This window comes from Epinephelus fuscoguttatus, linkage group LG22 (assembly GCF_011397635.1).
Source record: "Epinephelus fuscoguttatus linkage group LG22, E.fuscoguttatus.final_Chr_v1".
Taxonomy (NCBI): domain Eukaryota; kingdom Metazoa; phylum Chordata; class Actinopteri; order Perciformes; family Serranidae; genus Epinephelus; species Epinephelus fuscoguttatus.
The window spans coordinates 6,233,677-6,260,601 of NC_064773.1; the positions used below are offsets into that span (position 1 = coordinate 6,233,677).

The following is a 26,925-nucleotide window of genomic DNA, read 5'->3' on the forward strand; positions in this document are numbered from 1 at the left end:
GTAGCTGTTTTTCCTGCAGCTTTTTAGCCCCTAAACGTGGATGTTTTAGGAATCTGTAGCTGTTTTTCCTGAGGCTTTCTGGCCCCTAAACGTAGATTTGTTTAGGGATCTGTAGCTGTTTTTCCCGCAGCTTTCTGGCCCCTAAACGTAGATTTGTTTAGGGATCTGTAGCTGTTTTTCCTGCAGCTTTTTAGCCCCTAAACGTGGATGTTTTAGGGATCTGTAGCTGTTTTTCCTGAGGCTTTCTGGCCCCTAAACGTGGATGTATTTAGGGATCTGTAGCTGTTTTTCCTGAGGCTTTTTGGCCCCTCAATGTGGATGTATTTAGGGATCTGTAGCTGTTTTTCCTGCAGCTTTTTGGCCCCTAAACGTGGATGTTTTAGGGATCTGTAGCTGTTTTTCCTGAGGCTTTCTGGCCCCTAAACGTGGATGTATTTAGGAATCTGTAGCTGTTTTTCCTGCAGCTTTTTGGCCCCTAAACGTAGATTTGTTTAGGGATCTGTAGCTGTTTTTCCTGCGTCTTTTTGGCCCCTAAACGTGGATGTATTTAGGGATCTGTAGCTGTTTTTCCTGCAGCTTTTTGGCCCCTAAACGTAGATTTGTTTAGGAATCTGTAGCTGTTTTTCCTGAGGCTTTTTGGCCCCTCAATGTGGATGTATTTAGGAATCTGTAGCTGTTTTTCCTGCAGCTTTTTGGCCCCTAAACATGGATGTATTTAGGGATCTGTAGCTGTTTTTCCTGCAGCTTTTTGGCCCCTAAACGTAGATTTGTTTAGGAATCTGTAGCTGTTTTTCCTGCAGCTTTTTGGCCCCTAAACGTAGATTTGTTTAGGAATCTGTAGCTGTTTTTCCTGCAGCTTTTTGGCCCCTAAACGTAGATTTGTTTAGGGATCTGTAGCTGTTTTTCCTGCAGCTTTTTGGCCCCTAAACATGGATGTTTTTAGGGATCTGTAGCTGTTTTTCCTGCAGCTTTCTAGCCCCTAAACGTGGATGTTTTAGGAATCTGTAGCTGTTTTTCCAGCAGCTTTTTAGCCCCAAAACGTGGATGTTTTAGGGATCTGTAGCTGTTTTCCTGAGCTTTCTGGCCCCTAAACGTGATGTTTAGGGATCTGTAGCTGTTTTTCCTGCAGCTTTTTGGCCCCTAAACGTGGATGTTTTAGGGATCTGTAGCTGTTTTTCCTGAGGCTTTCTGGCCCCTAAACGTGGATGTATTTAGGGATCTGTAGCTGTTTTTCCTGAGGCTTTCTGGCCCCTAAACGTGGATGTATTTAGGAATCTGTAGCTGTTTTTCCTGCAGCTTTTTGGCCCCTAAACGTAGATTTGTTTAGGGATCTGTAGCTGTTTTTCCTGCGTCTTTTTGGCCCCTAAACGTGGATGTATTTAGGGATCTGTAGCTGTTTTTCCTGCAGCTTTTTGGCCTCTAAACGTGGATGTTTTTAGGGATCTGTAGCTGTTTTTCCTGCAGCTTTCTGGCCCCTAAACGTGGATGTATTTAGGGATCTGTAGCTGTTTTTCCTGCAGCTTTTTAGCCCCTAAACGTGGATGTTTTAGGGATCTGTAGCTGTTTTTCCTGCAGCTTTTTGGCCCCTAAACGTAGATTTGTTTAGGGATCTGTAGCTGTTTTTCCTGCGTCTTTTTGGCCCCTAAACGTGGATGTTTTAGGGATCTGTAGCTGTTTTTCCTGAGGCTTTTTGGCCCCTAAACATGGATGTTTTTAGGGATCTGTAGCTGTTTTTCCTGCAGCTTTCTAGCCCCTAAACGTGGATGTTTTTAGGGATCTGTAGCTGTTTTTCCTGCAGCTTTTTGGCCTCTAAACGTGGATGTTTTTAGGGATCTGTAGCTGTTTTTCCTGCAGCTTTCTGGCCCCTAAACGTGGGTGTTTTTAGGGATCTGTAGCTGTTTTTCCTGCCACTTTTAAGCTCCCTGGCACTTTCTTTTCCTGCAGCTTTTTTAGCCTGCAAAACGTGGGTGTTTTGGAGGGACCCATTGCAGTTTTTCCTGCGGCTTTTTAGCCTGAAATGTGGGTGTTTTTTAGCAACTTGCTGGGACAGTGCCACAAGACGGGATTACCTAGAGATGGCTACTTTTCCAGCAGCTACTGTGCCCCCCAACACCGGTTATTTTAAGCCAAAACATTATCTTTTCCTGACCATAACCAAGTGTTTTGTTTTTAAAGATATTTTTGGGGGCATTTTGCCTTTAATCGGTAGGACAGTGAAGTGTGAAAGGGGGGAGAGAGAGAGGGAGTGACATGCAGCAAAGGGCCACAGGCTGGAGTTGAACTCGGGCCGCTGTGGCAACAGCCTCGTATGTGGGGTGCCTGTTCTATCCACTAAGCCACCGACGCTGTTAAGCACAGCGTTGTTAAAAAGTAGGAGTAGTTTTTAAAGACGTACTACTACCAAAATTTTGTCAGGCAGCTGTGTTGGCTACAAATATGTTTAGAATCAAAAACAGAGAGCTTATAGTGTTAAATTGTGCTGGATTTCTATTAGTTTTGGTTTAACGATTGCAGTTGTGTTTGAGTGCATGTGTGAAGGAGTGTTATGTATCTGTGAACATCCTGTGGGGCACACACGAGTATATAACAAGACAGGGAGGGTGGGAAAGTGATGTGCAGCAGTGGGAAGAGGTTAACAGTATTGATCATAAACATGTTAAGGTATTAATTGATGGTAATGTATGTGCCATTATAAATGGAACTTTGAGAGAGAGAGAAAAAGTAATCTGTTAGTAAAGAAACCTTTTAAATAGTCAATCAATGTAAGAATAAAAAAAGCTATTCATGAAAAAAAAAAAGAAAAAAAAAGAAAAATGAAGCCAGTCTGAATTTCCAGCTAAATTAAACCAAAAGGTTCTGTCCCGTGTGGAGCATGAGGTTTCATGGAAATCTATTAAGTGAGGATGGAGTCAGAGAAAAGGTCACACTGGATTATTATTACTGCTGAGATCACTGCACTTGTGATACAATTTGCAAAAGATGGCCAAAAAGAAACAAAGACGGAGTAAAGAAACACATTTAGGTTGTATTTGAGAACGCCAGGGTTTTGGTCATCATCAGGGTCAGCTTGCTCAGATGAAGATTCAGTGACTAAAAACTACAGCGTTATCCTTAAAGACAAAAGATGAAGCAAGATGATATTAGTAAGATTTATTTTGTTTCTACTGACTTTGAATGAAGAGTGTGTTACGATGATAAAAGTACCGTTTATTTAAATGGAGTCTGGTGGGTCTGGCGATAGTGATTTGGGGACTGTTTCTACTTAAACAAAAAGGATCTTACTCTTTAACAAAAAGGTCTATCTCTGTAGGGATCCTTTCCATAATGTTTTGAGCCTATCAGCGATGAAAACAAACACTTTTAGTGGACGGAAATTGACAAATATACCCTGAGTGGTTCCATTGCAGCCTGCTTCATAGCTGCTAGCCACAGTGCTCTCACTCAATACTGGAACAATTTCAAAAGTTGTTGATGGCATTAGACACTTAATCACAAAGCATGGGAACATGGGGTCCTGGGTGAAAAATACCAAAGTTACCCTTTGACATCAAAACAACATAAAGACATACTGGCAGGGCTTCAAAGACTCACATCAGTTGAACTCTAAAATAACTCGGATACATTTCTACTTTCAGGTCAGTTCCTGTATGAGGAAGTGGGATTGGCAGAGCTTCCTGCACAAGCAGACATGAAACCGTCGCCCGCGCTCAAGGTGAAGGACCGCTTGGTGCCGGTGGTTCAGAAGAGCAGGAAGATCTACAGCGGGACTCAGAGCGTGGACTGCTGGTTTGCCCGCAACAACGCAGCCAAGCTGATAGACGGACAGTACGAGGACTATTTGATGTCGCACATGTTCGACACAGGGGAATGGCCACACGGGACCAACAGTGTGTGATAGCACGAACTGTAGCTGCAGCATTTGTGTGATTTAAATCTTAACTCATTTTACTCTGTATCCGTTTCACATTCCAGCAGATTCCAAACATTCCCAAACGCCCAACCTTCACATTCCAGTTTTACTTCGGTCTCTTTTGAATATATTTTTTTACCATTTCTAATGAAAATTAAAAGTTTTTATTGTATTATGTGTATTGTTTTTTACAATAATTTTGTAATTGTAAATAAAGACTTAAACACACACTTTGAGGTTGTTTTCTGAGACACGAAAACACACAACAAATATGAATGTCAGCGTGTCTTAAACTGTGGCGACCTCAAGCTGAAGATCACACCTGGTTACCACGGAGACCAAAACCGGTAACTAACCCCCTTGTCTCAGCGCCAATGACTACATGCACACCTAACACACACATACAGACACACAGACACACACTGCTCCACAGTCCTCCCTGTCATCAGCCGGAGGTCACAGGGCTGCTGGCCCCGCCCACACAGGTGTGCTCTGGCCTGGTCCCCGCTCAGGCTGTCTGTCATCACGCTGCCTTGCCCCGGCCGCCGCAGGAATTCAAAACCAAACACCAGTTCATGTGTCAATCATCTTTATTCATAGCACAGATTAAAGAGATACATTCGGTAAGAAGCACCGCAGCACTTTACGGCCTGTCGATGACAGGGCGTGTGTGCCAGTTTATCCACATGTTCATAATCAGGTTTATAAAAAAGACATACACAAAGTACATCGGAATACAAAATAAAACATTACACATGAAATACGTCAAACTGGAGACCTTTAGGCGTTTAAACCATAAAATAAAAGGAGTTTACCGCCTGTAGTTTGGAGATGACGTTTAAAATTCGCCTGTTTTCTCTCTTCACTACAAACTTCCTGTTCCCCTGTTGATACCACAGATTGGACCACAATATATAAAGTCAAATATATAAAATATAAACAGAATAAATAAAAAATGTGCCATAGCTTGTCATAAAGTTTAATACACAGCTACCAAAACAGTAATTGGGCCATTGTTAGGAGGAAAAATAGGAGATTTACAGAAGTCAGAATATTCTGAAATAAAAAAAGATGGAGTGTGGAATGAAAGAGAAGTTGCAAGTTTGAGAAAAAAATATAAAAGAAGAAGAAAGTAGTAACAAGAATTATGATGTGATATTTCAAAGAAAGGGTTGTTTTATTTTGAAAAATATCGCTACCAGAGAGTCCATTCTTATCACATTTTTAAATTAAGATTTTAAAGAGGAATAGGTTTTCTGAAATACGCCAAGTCGAAGATCGTTACCACTCCGACATTTGTCTATTGAATATGAAGTTACAGCTGGGCCTGTCATGATAACTACTTTTGTCAGATGACATATTGTAACAAAAATAACCAAAAAGCAATGGAATCAAATTGGAATGTAAAAAAAATAAAATAAAATATCCTAAACAAATGAAACGTAAATAAATGTTAGGCTTCCGATTCTTACAATGGTCGAGACAGCCCTGCTGGAAACAAATATATAACGCGTATAACCACAAAGGAAATACCGTACAATATAAAGACCTTGATAATTTTTGCTGACTCAATACTGTAATTATCATGACAGACCTAGTAATAGCCAGAAGCTTGTTAGCTTAGCATAGCACAAATGCAGGAAACAGGGTGACACAGCTAGCCTGTAAAAGTCACTGCTCCCAGAAAAAAAAAAGCTCCCTATAAAAACCCTTGTGAAACCAGTGTTGTTTTTACACATCAGATTTTGTACAATTAAAAGATACGGCATGTTGATTTGTGAGCTTTAGAGATGCCGTTAGGTGGATTTTGTGACCTTTGGACAGAGCCAGGTTTCCCTGTTTCCAGTCTTTATGCTAAGCTAAGCTAACCAGCTGCTGACTGTAGCTTCAAAGTTGAAATATTTGGTGTACAGACATGAGAGTGGTACTTATTTTTTTGTCTAAAAGGCCTTTGCACACTGAGTCTGTTCTATTAAAGCCATCATCTGAAAACAATCGATTCCGATGCGTTTTATTGTTGTATTTGTTGCGACTATTTGCAATACATGACAAAATGAAAAGAAAGAAAGGATGTGAAAAACGCAGAAAATCAAACCTGTTCGGAAAATTTAAATGACGGATGGATGTTTCAGACTCAGTGTGCAAATGCGATTGACACGTGAGGTTGTGTGTTGTTTTTTTTAAACGAATGACAATTCTGGATGGGGAAAAAAACGGACTCCCCTGGTGGCTGGTTGCAGTATAGCGCCTAAATCACTCCAATTTAGCAGAAGGGACATGTCATGTACTTAATTAAAGATGGTTTCTGTCATTTTAGGTAGTTCTTATCACGGTGATATTTGTCCACGTGTTCATTTTTTGGATAAGTTTGGGTTTAAATTATTTGTTTGATGCTATGAAAAGGGGGTGTGATGTCATGATTGACAGCTGTGATTGACTTGCAAATGTGTCAGACAGGTGCATGGGTGGGAACTTGATACTGCAGCTCCACTTCCTGATGACTACTGCGCAGACTCTGGCTTTAAATGAACCAGCGCAACATGGCGGCACCTGAATCTGGGATATTCTGGCTTCATTTTTGTACATTTGGAGGAAGTGGAGACTCCTCTTCAATTTTTATACAGTCTATGATACTGACAGTTATTTTAGAATAATTCAGACTCGTTTTCTTCTAACTTATCGAGACATCTGTCTCAAGAAATTATGACTTTGTTCTTGTAAATCTTTCCCTTAAAACTGAGGATTTTTTCTCATAACATTTACAACTTTTTCTCAAATATATTCTGACAATGTTCTAAAAATCTCATATATTTCTCCCAACAGTGGCCCCAGTACTCCATCACATACAACAAATAGCATGACCTTAAAGAATTTCCTGCCCACATACACATTTTGTTAAAAGCAACCAGTTGCAAAGAACAAAAACCTTTCCATATTACCGCAACATGTTTGGTGCATCATGACTGTAGCAGCCAAAAATGTTAAAAACATGTGCGTGGTTTAAAGAAATAAAACCCTCCTTTAAAATGAAAGCAAGGAGCCAGAGGGAGAGCGTGGTAGAATGACTATAATTACACCTTAATTAAAAAGGTGGATTTAAAGCGGTTATATTCGACGGAGTAAAATCTTAGAGCACCTATATAGATCTATATACTTCACTTGCCCCTCTTTGGAATATGATACACGATAAATGACTCTGTTTAGAGCAACATCATTCCCAAAAGTCCCCAGCGTGGAGACGGATTTATCTCAGCCTTTGTCATTACCACCCGTACATTTTGCCCCGCGGGCGCTGCCCTCCTTAATAATCTCTCTCCACAGACGTTCAGTTGTGGTTACTCTGATGTGCTCTTGCAGATAACGGAGGCAGCAAGGTGAGAGGATAATTCCCAAAATGCTATTGGATTTACATGCATACACTGAGCCAAGTTCCGGTTCAGTGCAGAGGAAGGCAGCTGAGGCCGTAGTGTTCACATTCACAGGTTATATGACCTTTAATTGTGCCTTTGCTTACATAGAAGCTGATTAGTTAGACCTCTGACGAGTTAAAGATGCAAGTTTTTGTGTGTGTTTGCTCATATTTAGGCTCTTTAAGAGTGTTTTGTGTGGACAGAGGATGGACGGCTAGGAAGAAGCATCACCTGGGTTTATACCACCACCCAGCTGGGCCTCAGTGGTCCTCCAGAGTACTGTACATGAGGCACTGGTCCACCATCGCCTGGGTCTTCCTCCCCCTCTGAAGCCTCGTCGGTGTCCGTCTCGACAGTCAGTAGAACCTGAGAGAAGACAAGAGATGATGATGAATTAGAGCTGAGTGATAGGCCTATATATATCACGATATTTATCTCGATATTTTGAAATCTCCACTAAATTGCTGGACACTGTACTGTACTTGTTGAAAGTACTGTTATAATAAAGTTAAACAAAAGTACAGTTACGATAAAGTTAAATAAAGTACTGTTATAATAAATTTAAATAAAGTACTGTTATAATAAAGTTAAATAAAGTACTGTTATAATAAAGTTTAATAAAGTACTGTTATAATAAAGTTAAATAAAGTACTGTTATAATAAAGTTTAATAAATTGCCGTTATAATTAAGTTAAAGTACTGTTATAATAAAGCTAAATAAAGTAGTTATAATAAAGTTGAATGAAGTACAGTTATAATAAAGTTAAATAAAGTGCTGTTATAATGAAGTTAAATGAAGTACTGTTATAATAAAGTTTATTAAAGTGCTGTTATAATAAAATTAAAGTACTGTTACATAAAGTTAAATTAAGTACAGTTATGATAAAGTTACATAAAGTGCTGCTACAATAAAGTTAAATAAAGTACAGTTATGATAAAGTTAAATAAAGTACAGTTATAATAAAGTACTGTTTTAATAAAGTTAAATAAAGTACAGTTACAATAAAGTTAAATAAGTAAAGTTAAAATAAAGTTAAATAAAGTACAGTTATACTAAAGTTGAATTAAGTACTGTTACAATTAAGTTAAATAAAGTGCTGTTATAATAAAGTTAAATAAAGTAATGTTATGATAAAGTTAAATAAAGTACTGTTACAATAAAGTTAAATAAAGTACTGTTTTAATAAAGTTAAATTAAGTGAAGTTAAAATAAAGTTAAATAAAGTACAGTTATGATAAAGTTAAATTAAGTACAGTTATGATAATGTTAAATAAAGTACAGTTATAATAAAGTACTGTTTTAATAAAGTTAAATTAAGTGAAGTTAAAATAAAGTTAAATAAAGTACAGTTGTGATAAAGTGAATAAAGTACAGTTATAATAAAGTTAAATAAAGTACAGTTGTGATAAAGTGAATAAAGTACAGTTATAATAAAGTTAAATAAAGTACTGTTTTAATAAAGTTAAATTAAGTGAAGTTAAAATAAAGTTAAATAAAGTACAGTTATGATAAAGTTAAATTAAGTACAGTTATGATAATGTTAAATAAAGTACAGTTATAATAAAGTACTGTTTTAATAAAGTTAAATTAAGTGAAGTTAAAATAAAGTTAAATAAAGTACAGTTGTGATAAAGTGAATAAAGTACAGTTATAATAAAGTTAAATAAAGTACAGTTGTGATAAAGTGAATAAAGTACAGTTATAATAAAGTTAAATAAAGTACAGTTAAAATAAAGTTAAATAAAGTACAGTTGTGATAAAGTGAATAAAGTACAGTTATAACAAAGTTAAATAAAGTACTGTTATAATAAAATTAAAGCTCAAGTGTTGACGTGTCTGCTGTGACCTTGAAGCTTCTGGTCAACAGTTAGCTACTAGCAGTTTGCAAAAAGTCAACTGTTACAGTGGCGCTAAGAGCCAGCTCAGCAGTTCATACATTAGTAATATTTGCTAGTCACAATGGTGCTCCGTGGTCGCAAAATGTGACCAGGTGGTTGCGGTCTGGAGCCTCGCAGATACAAAACCACACCTCACCTTACACACTATGGGCCATATTTAGATGGTCTAAAGCGCAAAGCGCCAGGTGTGCGGCGCATGGGCGTGTCCCAGTCACTTGCTAGTTAGACAGCGCGTTTTCAGACTGTGCGCCATGGCAGAGACTCTATAAAGGGTTGGACTTACTCTGTGAATTAGTCATGGGTGTGTTTTGGGCGTATCATTCCATAAGCCAATCAGAGTGTCACCTCTCATTCCCTTTAACAGAGGTGCGATTGGAGCGCACGGCGGAGAGCTAGTTAGATGGCGGACCTACCAACTGGAAAGAGTGAGCGTTTTACAGCTGAGGAGACGATAAGTGTATCTCTGTATCAACTGTCCCGCCTCATCTGATGTCAGATCAAAGGGGATTGGCACCGTTTGGCACGTTTGGCACGCGTTATGGAAACCCAACCTGATTTGATTAACACAGCTGCAATCTAATAAGTTCACATCCCTCTCAGCCAGCCACAAACAGCCACAGCATCAGATAGGGAGTATATATTCAGCATCTGTCATCTTAGAAAAGCCAAAAGAAAAGAAACAGAGTGAGACTGCGAGAGAGAAAGAGAGAGTGCGCAAGCACACGAGAGAAACGCTGTCAACACTTAAGTTATTCAATTTTATTTTAACCCGGGAGGTTAGAGAGCCCAGCTCCCTCTCCAGCATCCTGAACCCCCCTGTCTGAAGGTGCAGGAAGGGCTGGTCCCGTGGCTGCACCCGGGCCGTCTGGTCTGGCTGCGCACTGGCTGCAAATGTATATGTAAAAAAAAAAGCTTTTAGAACGTAAAAGCCCCCGGGTGCCCCCACACAGCCGGGGGCACCCGGGGGCTTTTACGTTCTAAAAGCTTTTTTTTACATATACATTTGTAGCCTACTTGTAGGGCTGTAAGTTTACGTCTTTAGTTCACAGAAGCTGGTTATTGTTGTGTTTATGTCAAAATAATGTTTATCAAACGTTTTCACATCTTTGATTTTGTGATTTACATGCCAAAATGATCACAATTCATTTGGGAAAGACAAGTTCATTTTACAGGCTATGCATCATCAGCCCGTGGAGGTCCGCTCGCAGTTGCGTCTATTCGGACATTGGACCTCCCGGATTATGATGATCATCAACTTTGATTAGATCGTTCTGATTAATGACTGACCATTAAGACGTGTTTCTGATAAATATTTAAATGTGCACAATAATAACCTTTCACACTGTAATCATATTTTTATTTGTTATCTTTTGCGTATGTGTGGCTGCTCCGTGTGTGTCGAGGCAGAGTGCACGCGCATTGTGCACCCACCTAGAGACACATATTACTAACTTGTTTAACAGCGAAATACTGCGCCGTTGACTTTAGACCAGGTTTTTGTTGGTCACTGGCGCATTTGCTTTTTAAGTCATCTAACTAGCAACGCGCCATGACTGCGCCTGACCACTCCTCATTTTTAGACCAACACACCCAGAGAAGCGCAAGTTCATTTGCTAGTTAGACGACGAGGGCGCAGGGCGTGAAAAGGACAACTGCGCCTGCATCTAAATAGCAATGACACTTGCGCCATGGATTATGTGCCGTCCGCTTTATACCATCTAAGTAGGGCCCTTTCACCCAGGGGAGAGCGGTTGGATGTGTGTGTGTGTGTGTGTGTGTGTGTGTGTGTGTATGTGACGTAACATGTTTTTTCCTGTGTCTTGAAAAATGACAGTTTATACTTATATAATATATACTTATATATGTATACATATGATGAGTGCAGGCCACAGTAGCACAGCACAAAGTACAGTCAGGCACCAATCTGCTGTTTTGTTTGGATTCTGCATCCTCAACAAAAAGCTGGGAAATATCTCAGCTCTGCATTCCCAGCCTAAAGTGGAAAATATCCCCGTTCATTCTCAGCCTGGAAGACGCTCTCCAGCAGCAGCAGCAGCAGCAGCAGCAGCAGCAGCAGCAGCAGCAGCAGAGAATCAAATCCCAATGGAGCAAAATTCCAAAACCATAAGACATTTACAGCATCTTAAACCTCCACATGTTGCTTTATGATCTGGTTTGACATGTGGTAAAGCTGAAATAAAGACCACTTTGAAGAGCAGATTCAGATATCAGGATAAAGACAGGAAGTACATCACTGTTATTTTTTGTTGCTAATACCAGGGGCTGACTGTCTCCACTATAACCTTGATGTCACAGCGCCAACGCCAGCCACAACAACAGCACTGTGACTATAGTTGCGACCACCACCCCCACCAAGACCTCATCCAAGTCAATGCCTCTCTATCTGTCATCCTCCTCCACTTCACTCTGCTTTCCATAACATCAGCGCGTGGAAACGACTCCTAAATGTCACTTTTATTCCCGGGAATGAAGGCTTGATTTATGGCTGCCTGGCACAGGACCAAGGACAAAGGCAAGAGAAGGAAGGGATAAACACTCTCATCCCACTGAACACGAGGGTCATGCACCCCAGCAGTCATTTTCCCTGATGTCTGTCAGTTAAATCTTTCCTGAGAAAGAAGGAAAAGAACTGACATGGGTCTCTTTCTGTGATGTATGAAGGAGGCAGCTATTAAAGTGATTTCCTGAACACAACAACAAGCCTGTTTTTCACCATCAGATAAACCAGCACTCGACCCAGAACTCACAGGGTCAGATTAAAAAGTCTGATCATGAGTGGTGTATACCACGCAACCGCAATGTCACCAGTTTGAGTCCACTCAGGGGCTTTTGTTCATCACCATCTGGTACGCTGCTGCTGCTGCCAAGGACAACGGCAGAGTACAGCGTATCATTTGCTCTGCGGAGAAGGTGATTGACTGCAATGTACTGGGACAAATTTTTTGTCACTCTCGACTAGCAGAAGGCTAAGGTCCATCAAAACCTCACGCCACACAGACCTAGTTAGCAGTGCTGCTCATTGGACGATTACAGCTAGTAACATGGCATTTCTGCAGAAACACATTGGTCACCTCTCTAGTTTCCACCCAGATCGCCCAGGTGAGCAAGCAGCTTCATTTTTAGCCACAAAATCCCTTGAGCATTGTTAACAATGTTAGCACCACTAGCTGTGTCGACACTACTAACAATAGGCCCTTTTACACTGCCAGATTTTCAGTGAATGTTGGGCCGTTTTGCGAGCGTTTAGACACACAGAGCCGGATTGGCGAGTTGATCCGAGGTGCTCGTAGGGTAGACATATTGGCGGAACCTTTTTGGTTTAAAAAGAATGAGGTGGCCTTCCACAACAGGAGGGGCTGTTGAAGACTTGTGGGAGGAGCTGTTGATGACGCCGCACGTGCGACCCACTGGCGGTGGATAAACAGGAAACAGCTGATAGCAGGAATTAGCAGCTAGTAGCAAGAGGGAAACACAAACCTGACAGACACTGTAAAGATGAGCAACTGGGGAGACAAGGAATTGTGCGCCCTCCTTGTCCTCGCAAACGAAGAGGCCATTAACCGTCAGATGACGGGGACGGTGAAGGACGGGCCGACTTACGAGAGAATTGTCGAAGCACTGACCAGCCGCGGCTTCCCTCCCACGTCACTGTTTACATCACACGCTGAGCTACACGTTTTGTTACTTGCTCACGCCCCCCATTGCCCCGAAAAAGGCACATTCTGTATAAACAAAAGTAGGTAGGCGGCATTTTGCTGCACTCCCCGATTTTGTCTTTATACTGCCAATGCTGAAAAAAGACTGAGTGGGCTTTCCTGCAAATTTGCACAATTCCTGTTTAAAAAGGGCTAGTAGTTAAAAATGCTAAAGGGATTTTGCAGCTGATAATTGAGCCGCTTACTCACTGGGGCCATCTGGGAGGAAACCAGAGGGCGGTCTTTCATGTTTTCACAGCGACACTGATGGGTTAGGACGACGGTACAAGCTAATGTTAGCTCCTTCCAGACTCAGATGGGGAGAGAAGTAAACTGCAGAGTAGCAAAATTAGCCTACAGACTGACATGGGTAACCGCCCAAAAATAACTGTAACGCTTTCAAAAGATTTGTTGAAGATTTGGGGTTTATTTCTATGCTACATAAAGAGAATTCAAAGTCTCTCCATGAATTATTTCCTCTAGGGAAGAGTGAGAAAACACATTTTTGTAAAGTGTGTGTGTGTTTTAATGCACAGGATGAGGCGGAGATGGTCACGTGACAAGATGCCGTGCCAAAGCTCCTGGCGTTCACGGAACAGGCCTGTTAAGCAACCTTGAGAAGGAACATTTCTGTTAACAACAAATGCACGAATGAGTGACAGGAAGTGGCATCGCCGGACAGGACAAACAACGAGATGGGAAGAGAGCGCGGCCAACGGCAAACAGCAGGAAGCATGGCCCGGGGGAGTCCTCCAGGTTGGGCACAAGAACTTCTAAAGCAGTTTGCTGATATAAAAGACTCATTTGAACAAAAGTTTGATGCACTGAACGAAAGATTGAAATCTCTGAAAAAAGAATTTGCCTTTTGAAATGCATCTGCAGGACGAGCACTGCTCAAAAACTTCACCATAGCACAACACAGGCTCTTATTTTTGTCCAAAACCTGGGCTTCTGCAAGGACTTTTTGTTGCCATGATAATGATATAATGAGATACTATCTAAAGGCAGGAAAAAGAATCTTGAGAGAATTAAAAAATTTTGCATTTTATTCTGAGAGTGAAATAAACCCTCCACAGTAAACCAGAAGGGAGGAGAGTGAGAACAGTCTGACTCAGTGTTTCTTGGACCGAACTCACTGGGTTCGTTCCTCCTTAGATCAAGTGCAGAGAGAGAAAATGTGTGTGGTTAGTGTGTGTCTGTGTGTGTGTGTGTCTGTGCTGTGCTCATCCCACCAAAACAACAGGTGCAGTTGACACCCAGCGTGACCGTGTGGGTACAGCAACCATTAACCATCAACGCCCATTTTCACACACACATTAAAGTCTTAAAGATATTAAACTGTCACATTCCTGTTTGGGAACGAGCTTCAGAAAACTTTTTTGTACCATCAAAAGTAATCCCTTTAAAAGGCCGGTGAGTCACTTCCACAGCAGATGGGTCTGTTTGATTTCTCTAAGTGGGTCGTTAACAGGCATTTGACTTATTTTGAGGTTATTTCGACTATTTTATTAAAACTTTTAGACATTTAAATGCTAACTGGAATTTAAAAAAGACTCAACAATGAAAACGCGGGAACAAAAAAGTTTGGTTACATGTTTTGGACGTGAGAAACTTTTGCTTTGGACCAAAGTCACGATGTTTGTATCATTCCTAATTTCCGATCTAATGAACCTGAACAGAGAAAATACCCAGAACGCAGCAGGTGCTTTCATTACGTCAGCGACTAAAAACAATAACCAGCTGTTAACCAGAGCTTCACACTGTTCTGATCTGTTGGTGGTCTCAAAGCCTCAGTTATTCTCACCCTTGACTCCTCGCTGTTCACCCAGGGCAGGGAGTCGGCCTTCTTCACAGAGCTGTCGCAGGAGTCGTCCAGGCTCTTCATCGTCTTGTACTTCCTCATCGTCAGGCTGTCTACCACCCAGAACATGATGGACTGCAGGAGGAGCCGGAGAGACAAGACTAAGGTTACTAAAGCTGCAGGGATGAACTTTAGTCTTATTAGAAGACCATAACAAGTAGGGCTGTAGTCTCCTGGTCGATTATTTGGTCGCTATGCTCTCGTCTGAACAAATTCTCATTGGTCGAATAATCGCCATGTTACTTTCATAAGGAGAAAAGTGCTACATCAACAGTTTTCCAGGATTAATCCATTACTCCCTGCTGTGGGGGGACAGGCTAAGTTACCTGTGAAAAGGGAGGTGTTTTCAAAACACCCCCATTGTTTACGCTACGTTAAACCTTCCCACCCTCGCGCTCAGTGTCATGGTGACGCTGACCTCCTGTCTGTTTCTGTAAGCTGAAACCATTTCCCTCAGTGGAAACAAAGCTTGTATTTAGCTAGGCTAATTTATACAATGTAAAATGCCATAAGCTGGCGCTAATAACGTTAGCATGTTGTATTTGTTTGGAAAACGTGTTTAGTATAACATAGTTGTTCTGTCTGTGAATCTTGTGACTTGCAATGGAGCCAAATTGAGTGCCCTTACCTTTGTTAAATGTTGCTGTTGTCCCTGGTTTTATATGAGAAGAGGGAAATATCGCCAGTAGCTAGGCCAATTTGCAAAAAATGAAAATAAAAAATAAAATGCCATAGGCTTGGGCTAATAATGTTAGCGTCCAGATAAAGACAAGTGTTCGTCTGTGAATGCTGCGAGTTATAGTGAAGCTGATTTGTGTACTTGTGTTTGAAACTGTCTCTATTAAGCCATGTTTAATGTGTGTTTAATGTGTGTTTTGAATCAGCTAAACTTTGCAGCACTTCATACAGTCCTCCACCGCCAACTAGTGTTTTGGAGGTGTAACTGCAGAGTGACACAGACACACCACCGCAGAAGTAAAAATAACGTGCAGATTTTTTTTCCCCCACGACTAATCGATTAGTTGAAGATTATGTAACACTTCAGTCGACCAAGATTTTCTTTGGTTGACTACAGCCCTAGTAACAATACACTGTGAGGTAATGTGACAGCTAGCTTAAGGAAGCGATCCTCACGTTCACTATGAAGGGCACAATGAGCATGACCAGCACCAGCTCCAGCTGAGGGTTAGCAATGTAGCTCAGCAACACCTCCTGCAACTGGAAGAGAAGAGAGGGAGGTTTAAGATCAGGGTGGTCAATCACCTACATCCAAATTATTTATGTTTTACTGTAATTTAGGATGATATCGCAATGATATAAATGTTGCTATAGAAATAAATCTGAATGAAATAGGTCATAACAGTGTAAAACAAACACAAATTGGAGAGACGAGACGTGACTCCCAATTATCCCGCACCAGAACAAAGTACGCTACAAATCAAGCCAGAAATCTTGGCGTAGTTCTGGACTCAGACCTAAATTTCAATCGTCACATTAAGACAATTACTAAATCAGCCTACTACCACCTTAAAAACATAGCAAGAATAAAAGAATTTCTGTCTAAACAATCATCATTTTCAGCAGGCTGGACTATTGTGACGGTGTCTTCACAGGCCTGAGTAAAAAAATCAATCAGACAACTGCAGCTCGTCCAGAACACTTCTGCCAGAGTCCTCACCAACACCAAGAGAGTGGAGCACATTACACCAGTGCTTAAATCACTGCACTGGCTTCCTGAGTGTCAAAGGATAGACTTTAAAATCTTGTTACTTGTCTATAAAGCACTAAATGGTCTCGGGCCTAAATACATCTCTGATTTACTTGTATGTTATGAAGCATCCAGACCCCTCAGATCATCTGGAACAGGTTTACTCAGTGTTCCCAGGATCAAAACCAAACAAGGTGAAGCAGCCTTTAGTTTCTATGCTCCCCGCCTGTGGAACAAACTTCCAGAATATCTGAGGTTGGCTGAAACTGTCAACTCATTTAAATCAGGGCTTAAAACATTACTATTTACTGCAGTTTACCAGTGAACTAGATATGTAACTTATTGTTAGGATAATCTGTAGCTATTGTTTTTATATTTGTCTGCTGTTGCTGTTGCTTTATGTTTGCTTTTTAAATGCATTTTCTGCACTGTTTTTCTTGCTTTTAATGATCTATTGTTCCTTTAATGTTTTATCTTAACGTATTTCCCCTGTAAAGCACATTGAATTGCCTTGTGTATGAATGGTGCTATATAAATAAAATTGCCTTGCCTTGCCTAATAATAATAAGACTAACATTTATAATCAGCGTTTGTCACAGAGCACGGAGATGATCTTTAAACAAAGGAAGCAGGGTCTCAAAACAACACAGAGCTTTACACAATTAAACTCTCATCGGGATATAAATAAATAAGAAATAAACAAATAGCTGGCCCTTTTATTCCTGAGAAGGCCATCAGTTGCTATGGCGAAGGCTAATTTGAATAAACAAATATGATCTCCGAAGTCATGCAAACAAACTGTCCTTTAAATACATTAACATTGACTCCCTGTTTCCTTTAGGATCAAAAAGCAACTCGTTTTTATCCCCTGCTTGTTTATTCTGTCTCTAGTCTTGACGGCTTTCATCTCTAAATGTTGCCAGAGGATTTCAAACAAAAGAGAAAATAGAAAGGAGAGAAGATTGTTGAAATCTGCAGATCTTTCTCACGTAGTCTTGGTGACCTGGCCAAGATCGATTCGGGATGTTAGTCACAGTAACAGGAGTGCAAACCTGTTTTCAGTTGAAGTAAAGTGGGCTCATTTGTTCATGAACTGACCACGTTAAATCAAATCCAGTCACAGTCTCGGCTGCTGTTCAGATTCTACCATTTCCTCCTGTGCGTTTGGCAGAAAATCTACAAGACTTTTCCTCATGCCAGATGTATCATAATGCCACAGGACCCCATGTTTCCCACAGGACCTGAACGCAGCACAAGTAGCTGTATGTGCTTCTTACTTTGGACCATCCGGGGACGAGCAGCACCAGGCTGATGACACCTTTCTCCAGCACCATGATGAGCAGGTAGACGCCACACTGACCGAGCCATGCTGCTGCCTGAGGAGGGTCACCTGGAGGAGAGAGGTCAACAAACATCTGTAAAATGACTATACACTTCACTATAGAAGATTCCAAGCACAGCCAGTCTTCATGTTCAGGTCTTAAGCAAAAGCGGGTCTAAACAAAGAGATGTTTTCGTAGTTTTCTCTGTCTTTTTAACATATGAAATCATTTATTATGCTCCAAATGTAAATACTGTATACAGTATTTCAGTTTATAGTATTTCTTTTGGCCCACCATTTTTTGATTTCATTTCAGAAATTTTGATTTTTTTTTTTTTTTTAAATATAATTATTTGAATTTAATTGATTATTATTTTTCATTTTCTTATATATTTATTTTGGCCAACCAGATTTTTTTTAATTTTCATTTTATTTGAGGAAAAAAAAAAATCATTTCATTTTAATATTATTAATTTTGACCCATCAGATTTTTATTTTATTTATCAATTTTGATGAAAACACAAAGTTATTTATTATTTTTATTTTACTGTATGTTTTGACCCACCATTTAAAAGAAAAAATCATTTTATCTGTTCTGATGAAAATTTATTTAGCAATTATTTTATTAAAGTATCTATTTTAACCCAGCAGATTTTCTTAAAATTTCATTTGATTAATTGATTTCTTCTTATTATTTAATTTTATAAAATTATTTATTTTGGTCCACAAGAATTTCTTTAAACATTCATTTTATTCATTTTGAGGAAAATAAAATATATATATATCATTTCATTTTAATATTATTTATTTTGACCCATTAGATTTTTTTTCGCCCAATTTTCATTTTATTTACTTTGATGAAAATCAAAATTTATTTATCATTTTATTTCATTATTTATTTTGGCCCAGCAGATTTTTTTATTTTTCATTTTATTTATTTGAATAAAACTAAAAAAATTATTTACCATTTCATTTATATAATTCATTATATATATATATATATGTATACATATGTATACATATATATATATATATATATATATACATATACATATATATATATATATATATATATATATATATATATATATATATATATATATATATATATATATATAATTCTCAGTAATTAATTTTATTTTGAGTTTCTGCACATCTCAGACCTGTTTGTACTGTGCAAAGCTCCTTGTAGTAAATTTCTGCATGACACATTCAGGATAAATCAAAGTTGATTTCATTTTGTTTGCAAGAATTGTAGGTTATGGTTTGTGAGGAAACCCTAGATTCATTACAGTTTGCATAATAAGAAGACACTTGAAATATATAGGCAGAGGACAGTGGATCACAGGTGATGATTCAGAAGGATTACTACTGTATGAGCCTATACACTGAGTTTAGGGAAAATCCATAATTCCACTGTAAACAAGCTCCACTTTACAGACACTTTACATAAATATGTCAAGATCAAAATTGCACTTTTGTACTCTATTTCAATATAAAACTGAAAACATAACTGCTTTGCATCTTGTGCAGGATCTTAACCTGAACCTTTCCTAAAGATGTTTTGCACAGGTGTCTCAGCAGGGCAGACACAAAGGAGGACAAGTCTGTCATTAGGACAGGAAGAAGGGAGGAGGAGGACACAAAGACAGACAGAGAGGAAAGGAGGGAAATAGAGGGTTGAAACAAGAAGTTCAGAAACTACTGATCAAATATAAATTGACTCTGATCATTAAAGAGGGCTGACATGGAGACGTGATCAGCCTCGCAAGCTGTTTCCTTGAAATTTTCCATCACAAAAGAGAAGAACGCAAAAGAAAGAAACAACAGTAGAGTGAAAGAATGAGCGTAATAACTGGCGAGGAGTTAATCCCCCTCTGAAGCCACTGGGAATGTTTTCCAGACGGGGCTGCAGCTGGAGACGCTGGCTCTCCTCCCTGTCTGCAACCAGTGGGTCTCCAGCGCTCTCCGGTGGCAGAAACAAAAGCTGCAGCTTGGTGCAATTTTCCAAGGAAATTGGCACGTACAACTCACTCTCAAAATTAATTTCACTCACCATATTCTCCGAACATGAGCAGCGTCCACTGCTTGTACTCCACTAGTTTGGACACCAACTTCACAGCAAGCCAGATGACCAGCATCCCCAACGTGGCATCCAGCAGGAAGTTCATCAGATATCTATGATAAAGGGGATAAATTGCATTCTCAGTGATGCCCCTGGCAGCCAAATACATCTCATCATGATTTGTTTGTGCTGATAAGTAACTCACAGGGAGCATGGGTCCTCTTTGGTGAGCGTGGACAAGAAGACGTTGGCAAAGTGGATGAAAAGAGCACCGATGGCCTGTTTGGACGTGTCGAAAAACCTGGAGAAGAAAGGAAAGGAACCAGTATTGGAGAATGTGAAGCTTTTAATTGTCAGGGTTGGTTCATTTGATCAATCCCTGAGAGACGTGAGGGTTCAACTAACATTTTCTTTACTTTAACAGACTTTACTCATCGACGTAAGTGTGTAAAATGCAAGGATGCTGGGCAAAATAAAGTAGACAAAGAGGAAAGAAGAAACATTTCTGACCAGATTCTCCACGGTCGTCTGATCCCAACAGGCTCCCGGAACCTCTTCACTGCAAACAAAAAAGCAAACCAATCAATTAATCAATAACTTTCCCACTAGGAGTACGTTTATCCTGCAAAAACCGTGACACAGTTTCTTTGCCGTTTCTTTGTTTGTTTGACCTTCACTGTGAGCCTCATATCTCTGCGCAGGGCTGCAGGACAGAGGGGGAGCGAGGACACATGAAGCACACACGTTCACATGTGGGGTTTTTTTTCTCCACGCTGCCACAACACTTCATTCCTCCCCACTGGGCTCAGGGCGAACAGACGCCCACTGTTCCTCTATCTCGCCATCTAACAAGGTCAGAGAATGTGACTCGGCATGTGAAAACAGGAGCAAGGCTTCCTGCAGACATGTTTTACATCTGTAAACTCATAGTAGCAGTGGGTTTTTTTAGAGCGCAGCATAACTATACACACTTTTCTACACTTTATACTGCAGTTTTCAAACTTTTTAAACCATTTGAAGTGGCTTCATATGGATTGCTTAAAGGCTGAAACAATTATTATGGATTTAAATAGTGAATTAATCATTAAAGTCGTTCATCAAGCTCAATATTTGCTGATTCAAGCTTCTTAAAAGGTGAAAATTTGCTTGTTTTCTTTGCATATCTTCTGGTTTTGGACCGATACTCTGACAAGGCAAGTTATGTGAAGATGCACCCTTGAGGTCTAGGAAATTGTGATGGGCGTTTTTCATGATTTAAAAAAAAAAAAAAAAAATCAGCAACCAACAGTTTAATTAATAATGAAAACAATCATTAGCTGCAGCCCTAGATCACTTACACGTCTACCTTTCTCAAAACTTCAGAGGGTGTGAGGATGATGGTGCCAAATTCCTCTCATGATAGACTGGAAAAACAGGCATTGCACAAACCACCAGATGTCAGAGTACGTATCCAAACATTTGCTCTGAAACTCTGTCAGCTAACAAACTTTCCTCTGCACAAAAATCCTCAAATGTGATGTTTTTTTTTTTTTTTAAAACACAAAACTTTGCATTAAATAGCTGTGGTATCTGCTGGATGTTGAGCCTTTATCAGGACTGTGAATGCAGGAGCGATGACGAGTCAATGGAAGGAAACTCACAAAAATAGCTTTGAGGAAGAGCACTCTAAACACAGATAAGTAAAGGGATGCATGGTGCAGGCACGGCTCGGCTGTGACTTGGCATACTGCCACTTAATGCTCTGCTGCACACAAATAACGCAGTATAAATATTAACAGATGCATGTGCTTCGACCAAGAAGGACACTTGCAAACATGCTGTGAACGGGAAAAAGGGGGGGGGTGGGTGAAGAGGGGGTGGCGAGGTGGGAGGTATCGATTTCTCTACTAATAAGTAACTGAGTGGAGGTTAGAGCTCATTGATCTCGCTGCCCCCTCAAGGCCTGGCCTAATTCTGCAACACTTCACCGCTCCCAGGCTTCAGCTGCTCTGAACCCTGCTGCTTGATCAGCTGATGAAATCCCCATGTCTGCACTGACCTTTTAGACCTACAGTCTAATTATTAGATCATACGCCGACACACTCATGAAACAAGTGGATGCTGCACAGGATGCATTTCAGTGCAGTGCTTATGTGAAGTAATTGTCAGAATATGTTTTTTTAATCAACTGACAGCCAAGACACCTGGTGGCTGACTGATAAACAAAACCTTAATCTTAATCCAGGAAGTCGTAAGTAAATCATCACCTGACATATGACTTTGAATGCCTGTGCATTAAAACAAACAATACGGAGCTCCTAAATGGCTCCAGGGCTCCTGTTTGACACAGCACCAACCCCACCTTTCAGCTTTGACTGCCACAGAAGTATTAACTGTTGCCTGTGGTGCCAAAACTGCTCAGATGCCCAACATTCTCCGAGTCAGCTGCCACAGAATCACAAGTTATTTAGCAGTCAATAGCCATTGTTCAGAGTTAATCCACACTGTGGTTGGGAAGGAGCATCTTGTTTTGCTGTTAAGGGAGGCACATGAAATTCAGATATACTTCACTTGTGACATAAGGCTACATCACAATTAAAAACATACAGACAGATACTAACTCTGGAGGTAAAGTTTACTGAAATCAATTGTGGCATTGCTTGACTGGCACCTAGTGCTATGTTTGCTTAATATTAAATCTCAATGAACAAACATATGGAGATTTTATCAGTATATTGTTGGCAGGTGTTTTGGGAATTAAGGGACTACAACAACAAAGCCCTGAATCCAGAAAGTGCCATTCTGTCATGGCTTCCTATGGCAGAATCCCCATGGCAGACCTTGCCTTAAAAACATGGCAATTTGTGATACTGCTTTGCTTACAGGCACTCATACTGGTGTGGCAGGCATAATTTGATAATCCATGGTTAACTTGCGTCTAAATGGCGAATTCGGCGTATCGATATGTCACAAAATTAGCCTAGCTTTATTACAATATGTACTTAATGAATGATTGGTACCAACCGCTTCCGCTCTTTGCAGCGGTCCAATCTGTGGACGTGGACCGTGTTTATGGCGTTAACAACTAACAATTAAGCTTAATTATTTCGTAATTTGTTACATTTACAGCATTTAGTTCATGCCGAATTTTAGACAGAATACTTATTAGTTAGGTAATATATAAAACTGATCAACTTGGGTTTGCGTTTTTGTCGAGAAGCACCGCAATGTTAAATTAGCATATTTTTCAATGGAGTTCGGTGCCGAGCTAATGAGGCTCCGCGAAAACAAACGTCAACAAAACGCCACGTGGACTAGTGCAGCCTTTTAAACGCTGGTTTCTGCACTTTGAGTTTCGTTCACCTTCTCCTTGTATAAACACACAAAAGACTGAGATATTTAAGATGTGTTCAGGAACAAGGTGATGTTAACACTCACACATCAGCGTGCTGAAGGCAACGATAGCCAGGAGTCCCTGGATCAGGACGCCGAACCTGTCCGTCAGGGCTCCGTTGTCGCAGCCGTGAGGATTCGCCTTGTTGATGTCGGACATGTTTGTGACTTCAAAAACACCTTTGTCCAGGAACCTCTTCACCAAGAAGACCCCGCTGTATCCGTACATGTCCATGTTGAGGCGATAAAAACAACACGGAGACAAAAGGAGCACTCCCTCGGTGCGCTAAAAGGGCTTAACCTTTCTTTACCGGAGAAAAACAAACCGCCAGATTTTTCAACTTCCGGTTTCTGATTCAGGGTGAAGTTTTCCGTCAGTGTTCCCAGAAGATGATGCTACATCTCATGATGCAAAAGCAGACAAGAGCATCGATTATCTGACTCATATCCATGTTTATGTCAACACCAACCGTCAAGTAGCTAGCCGAGATGGAAAGTCTGGCTTCCGGTGAAAAATATTTCAAAATAAAAGACAGCAGCTTGGCAGAAAAACAAAGGGATGGGCTACAAACTGTCAAGTGACACCCTGTTTCCCAACGTGTTCCACAAACATCACATAAGGGGCCTAATATGACATATGCCATATGACCTAAGGGGCTGGATTAGTCCTCACCTACAAAATGTCACTCAAATTAACACCTACAACCAGAAGAGACTCAAAATGACCAAAAAGAGACGCAAATGAACTGCAGAAAGACACAAACATACTTCAGAGAGACATAATAACCACAAAAGGGGAAAAACAACAACAAAGAGACAAATAATGACAGAATAGAGGGCACAAAATTACCTCACAGACATAACATTACTTCAAAAAGATGACGTGACTATGAAGAAACACAAAATGACATCAAAGAGATGCAAAACCACAAAAAGAGGCAAAACGACTACAAAGAGATGCAAATTATTAGCCTACAAAGACAAACAACAACAAAAAGAGTTAAGAAAAAGAGAGGTAAGACTTACCACCATATTCATTTTATGTATCTTAAGGGGGAAAAAAAACATCACATAATTTCATTATTATTTATTTTGGACCATCAGCGTTTTGTTTTATTTTTAAAAACTGATTTATATCTTGGAAAATAAAACATATATTTATCATTACATTGTAATATTATTTATTTTTGCCCCATCAGAATATTTTTTCATTTATTAACTTTGATGAAAATAAAAAATATTTATTATTTCATTTTATTATATTATAAACATTTTCACCCACCTTTTTTTTTCAATTTTCATATTATTTATTTGTGTCGTTTTTACTTATCTATTTATTTTGATTGATTATTTCATTTTAATATTATGTATTTTGGCCCATTTCCTTTTTTTTTTCATTTTATTAATTTTGATGAAAATAAAAAAAAAATATTATTTCATTTTATTATACTACATATATTTTCACCCACCATTCTTTTCAATTTAATTTCTTTTTGTTTTGATAAAACTCAAAATCAGACACATTACTACAAAAAGATGACTACATGACTACAAAGAAACAAAATGTCCTCAAAGATGGGAAAGCGCTGGCTCTGACCACCTCGAATTTACGACAGAAATTGAAGAATATCTCTGCACAAAATTCTAGACTAATGTTAATGATATTGGACATGGACCCATTTCAACGGTCTTTTCTTAGTCTACTGGCATCTGATCTTAAAATTATTTTGTCTGTTGCCCTTTGAATGGTTTTGTCTGCAGGTGTTTATGCTGCTGTCTTGCTCAGGTCTTGCCTATTTAGGCAAAGTACAATAAAATAACGTGATCAAACACAAAGAAAGATAAGTATTCCTTTTTTTCTTTCCTCCCTTTTATTGTGAATTAAAAATGACCAAACTTCCGGTTGCGGTTGGTCTGAATTGATGCCGGCATTTGCGGCTTTCAGCAGAATTCCTTGAATGTGCGCGAGACCGCCTCAGAGCCTCTCTGTTTGTGCGTGTGGCACTCGGTCGTGCGCGAGGCAAATCTGTGTCTCACGTGAAGATGTAATAAAGGATATATGTTCAAGTCCACAGTGTGTCCGGTAACCTACAACTCACTGTGCTCTGTATGTATGAATCACCATGAGAGGCTATGTGATTCCTAATTACTAAATTACCTGCGTGGTGCCAGTGTAGAGACGTAGAGAGGATTATACAGCCTAACTGAAGCCACACAGGTAGGAACAGAGCCAACATGGAGGCTTACAGTATACAGCTCAGTGAAGACAGTCAGGGATATCTTTGGTTGTCCAACTGCTCTGATTGGTTTAGTTTCAAAGGCTTCAAAATGTTTTGGGAAAATAAAAGTCAGGTTTGATTTTGGGTCGTTTCAGACACATTTGTCACGGCATCATTATATCCTCCTGAGACCCTGTGTCCACATCTGAGGACATCACATCTTGGGTTTAATGGACCTTATACTTTATCCTACTTAACTTAGACCTGTTGTCCTCATTCGTAGACACTTTTGTGCCATCTAGTGGCAGTAAAAGCACAATACACTAATCTATGTAAAAACAAGATGGCAGCCATCTCTGCCAAGTCAGTCTGCAGCCGATCCTGACACAAACATGTACAAGGTCCAAAACCTGATCACATTTTATGGTTTTTATTCATGATTAATAATGTTTGTAGTTTGATATGGCAACAAAGTTCACCAATTTTAGTAACAGTAACAAGCTGAGACGCTGTTAATTAGGACGCACTCACTTGAAGACATTACACTTAATTACTGTTGAAAATGTTTAGTTTTTTACACTTATCAGGTTCTTCTGATCCGAAATAGCCAGGAGAAATTAAAAATGCACACCAAACAAAAGTTATGGTCTCAGGAGGATATAGGAGAGTGTAACCATTTCCTCTTCTGTAACCTACTCACCTACCAAGTAGTACACCAACTTCATCAACTAGGTTGAGGTTCCTGTGCCAGAAAATTTGGAGCATGAGACACCCATTTTAAAATCCATCCACCTACCTACCTACCTGCCTGCCCATCTGTCCATCCATCCATCCATCCATCCTACTACCTACCTACCTGCCTGCCTGCCTGCCCGTCTGTCCGTCCGTCCGTCCGTCCATCCATCCATCCATCCTGCTACCTACCTACCTAACATCCATCCATCCTACTACCTACCTACTTACCTACCCATCCATCCATCCATCCATCCATCATCCATCCAACTAACTACCTACCTACTCACCCATCCATCCATTCATCCATCCATCCAACTACCTACCTACCAACCTGTCTACCTACCCATCCACCTACCTACCTACCTAACATCCATCCATCCATCCATCCACCTACCTACCTACCATCCATCCATCCAACTACCTACCTACCTGCCTGTCTACCTACCTACCCATCCATCCATCCATCCATCCTACTACCTACCTACCTAACATCCATCCATCCATTCATCCATCCAACTACCTACCTACCTACCTACCTACCTACCCATTCATTCATTCATTCATTCATTCATTCATTCATCCATCCATTTATCCATCCAACTACCTACCCTACCACCACCTACCCATCCATCCATCCATCATCCATCCAACTAACTACCTACCTACCCACCCATCCATCCATCCATCCATCCATCCATCCAACTACCTA

The 26,925-nt window shown here is 40.0% G+C and overlaps 2 protein-coding genes across 2 annotated transcripts in view; one reads left to right on the plus strand and one right to left on the minus strand.

Moving 5' to 3' along the window:
- itih5 (inter-alpha-trypsin inhibitor heavy chain 5) overlaps positions 1-4,140 on the plus strand; it is a 29,534-nt gene extending 25,394 nt beyond the window's left edge. The window contains exon 13 of the mRNA XM_049567407.1: positions 3,636-4,140. Within this exon, the coding sequence (XP_049423364.1) occupies positions 3,636-3,895 (260 nt within the window). The 3' untranslated portion in view covers positions 3,896-4,140. The remainder of the gene's footprint in view (positions 1-3,635) is intronic.
- A 1,973-nt stretch (positions 4,141-6,113) lies between these two features.
- tmem110l (transmembrane protein 110, like) lies at positions 6,114-23,757 on the minus strand. The gene is made up of 8 exons (XM_049567289.1): positions 23,308-23,757; positions 20,401-20,449; positions 20,096-20,191; positions 19,882-20,003; positions 17,782-17,894; positions 15,931-16,014; positions 14,740-14,871; positions 6,114-7,686 (listed from the first exon to the last, which is right to left on the minus strand). Exons 1-8 carry the CDS (start codon positions 23,495-23,497, stop codon positions 7,558-7,560), a joined length of 915 nt encoding a protein of 304 aa, XP_049423246.1. The 5' UTR covers positions 23,498-23,757; the 3' UTR covers positions 6,114-7,557.
- Between the last annotated feature and the right edge of the window lie 3,168 nt (positions 23,758-26,925).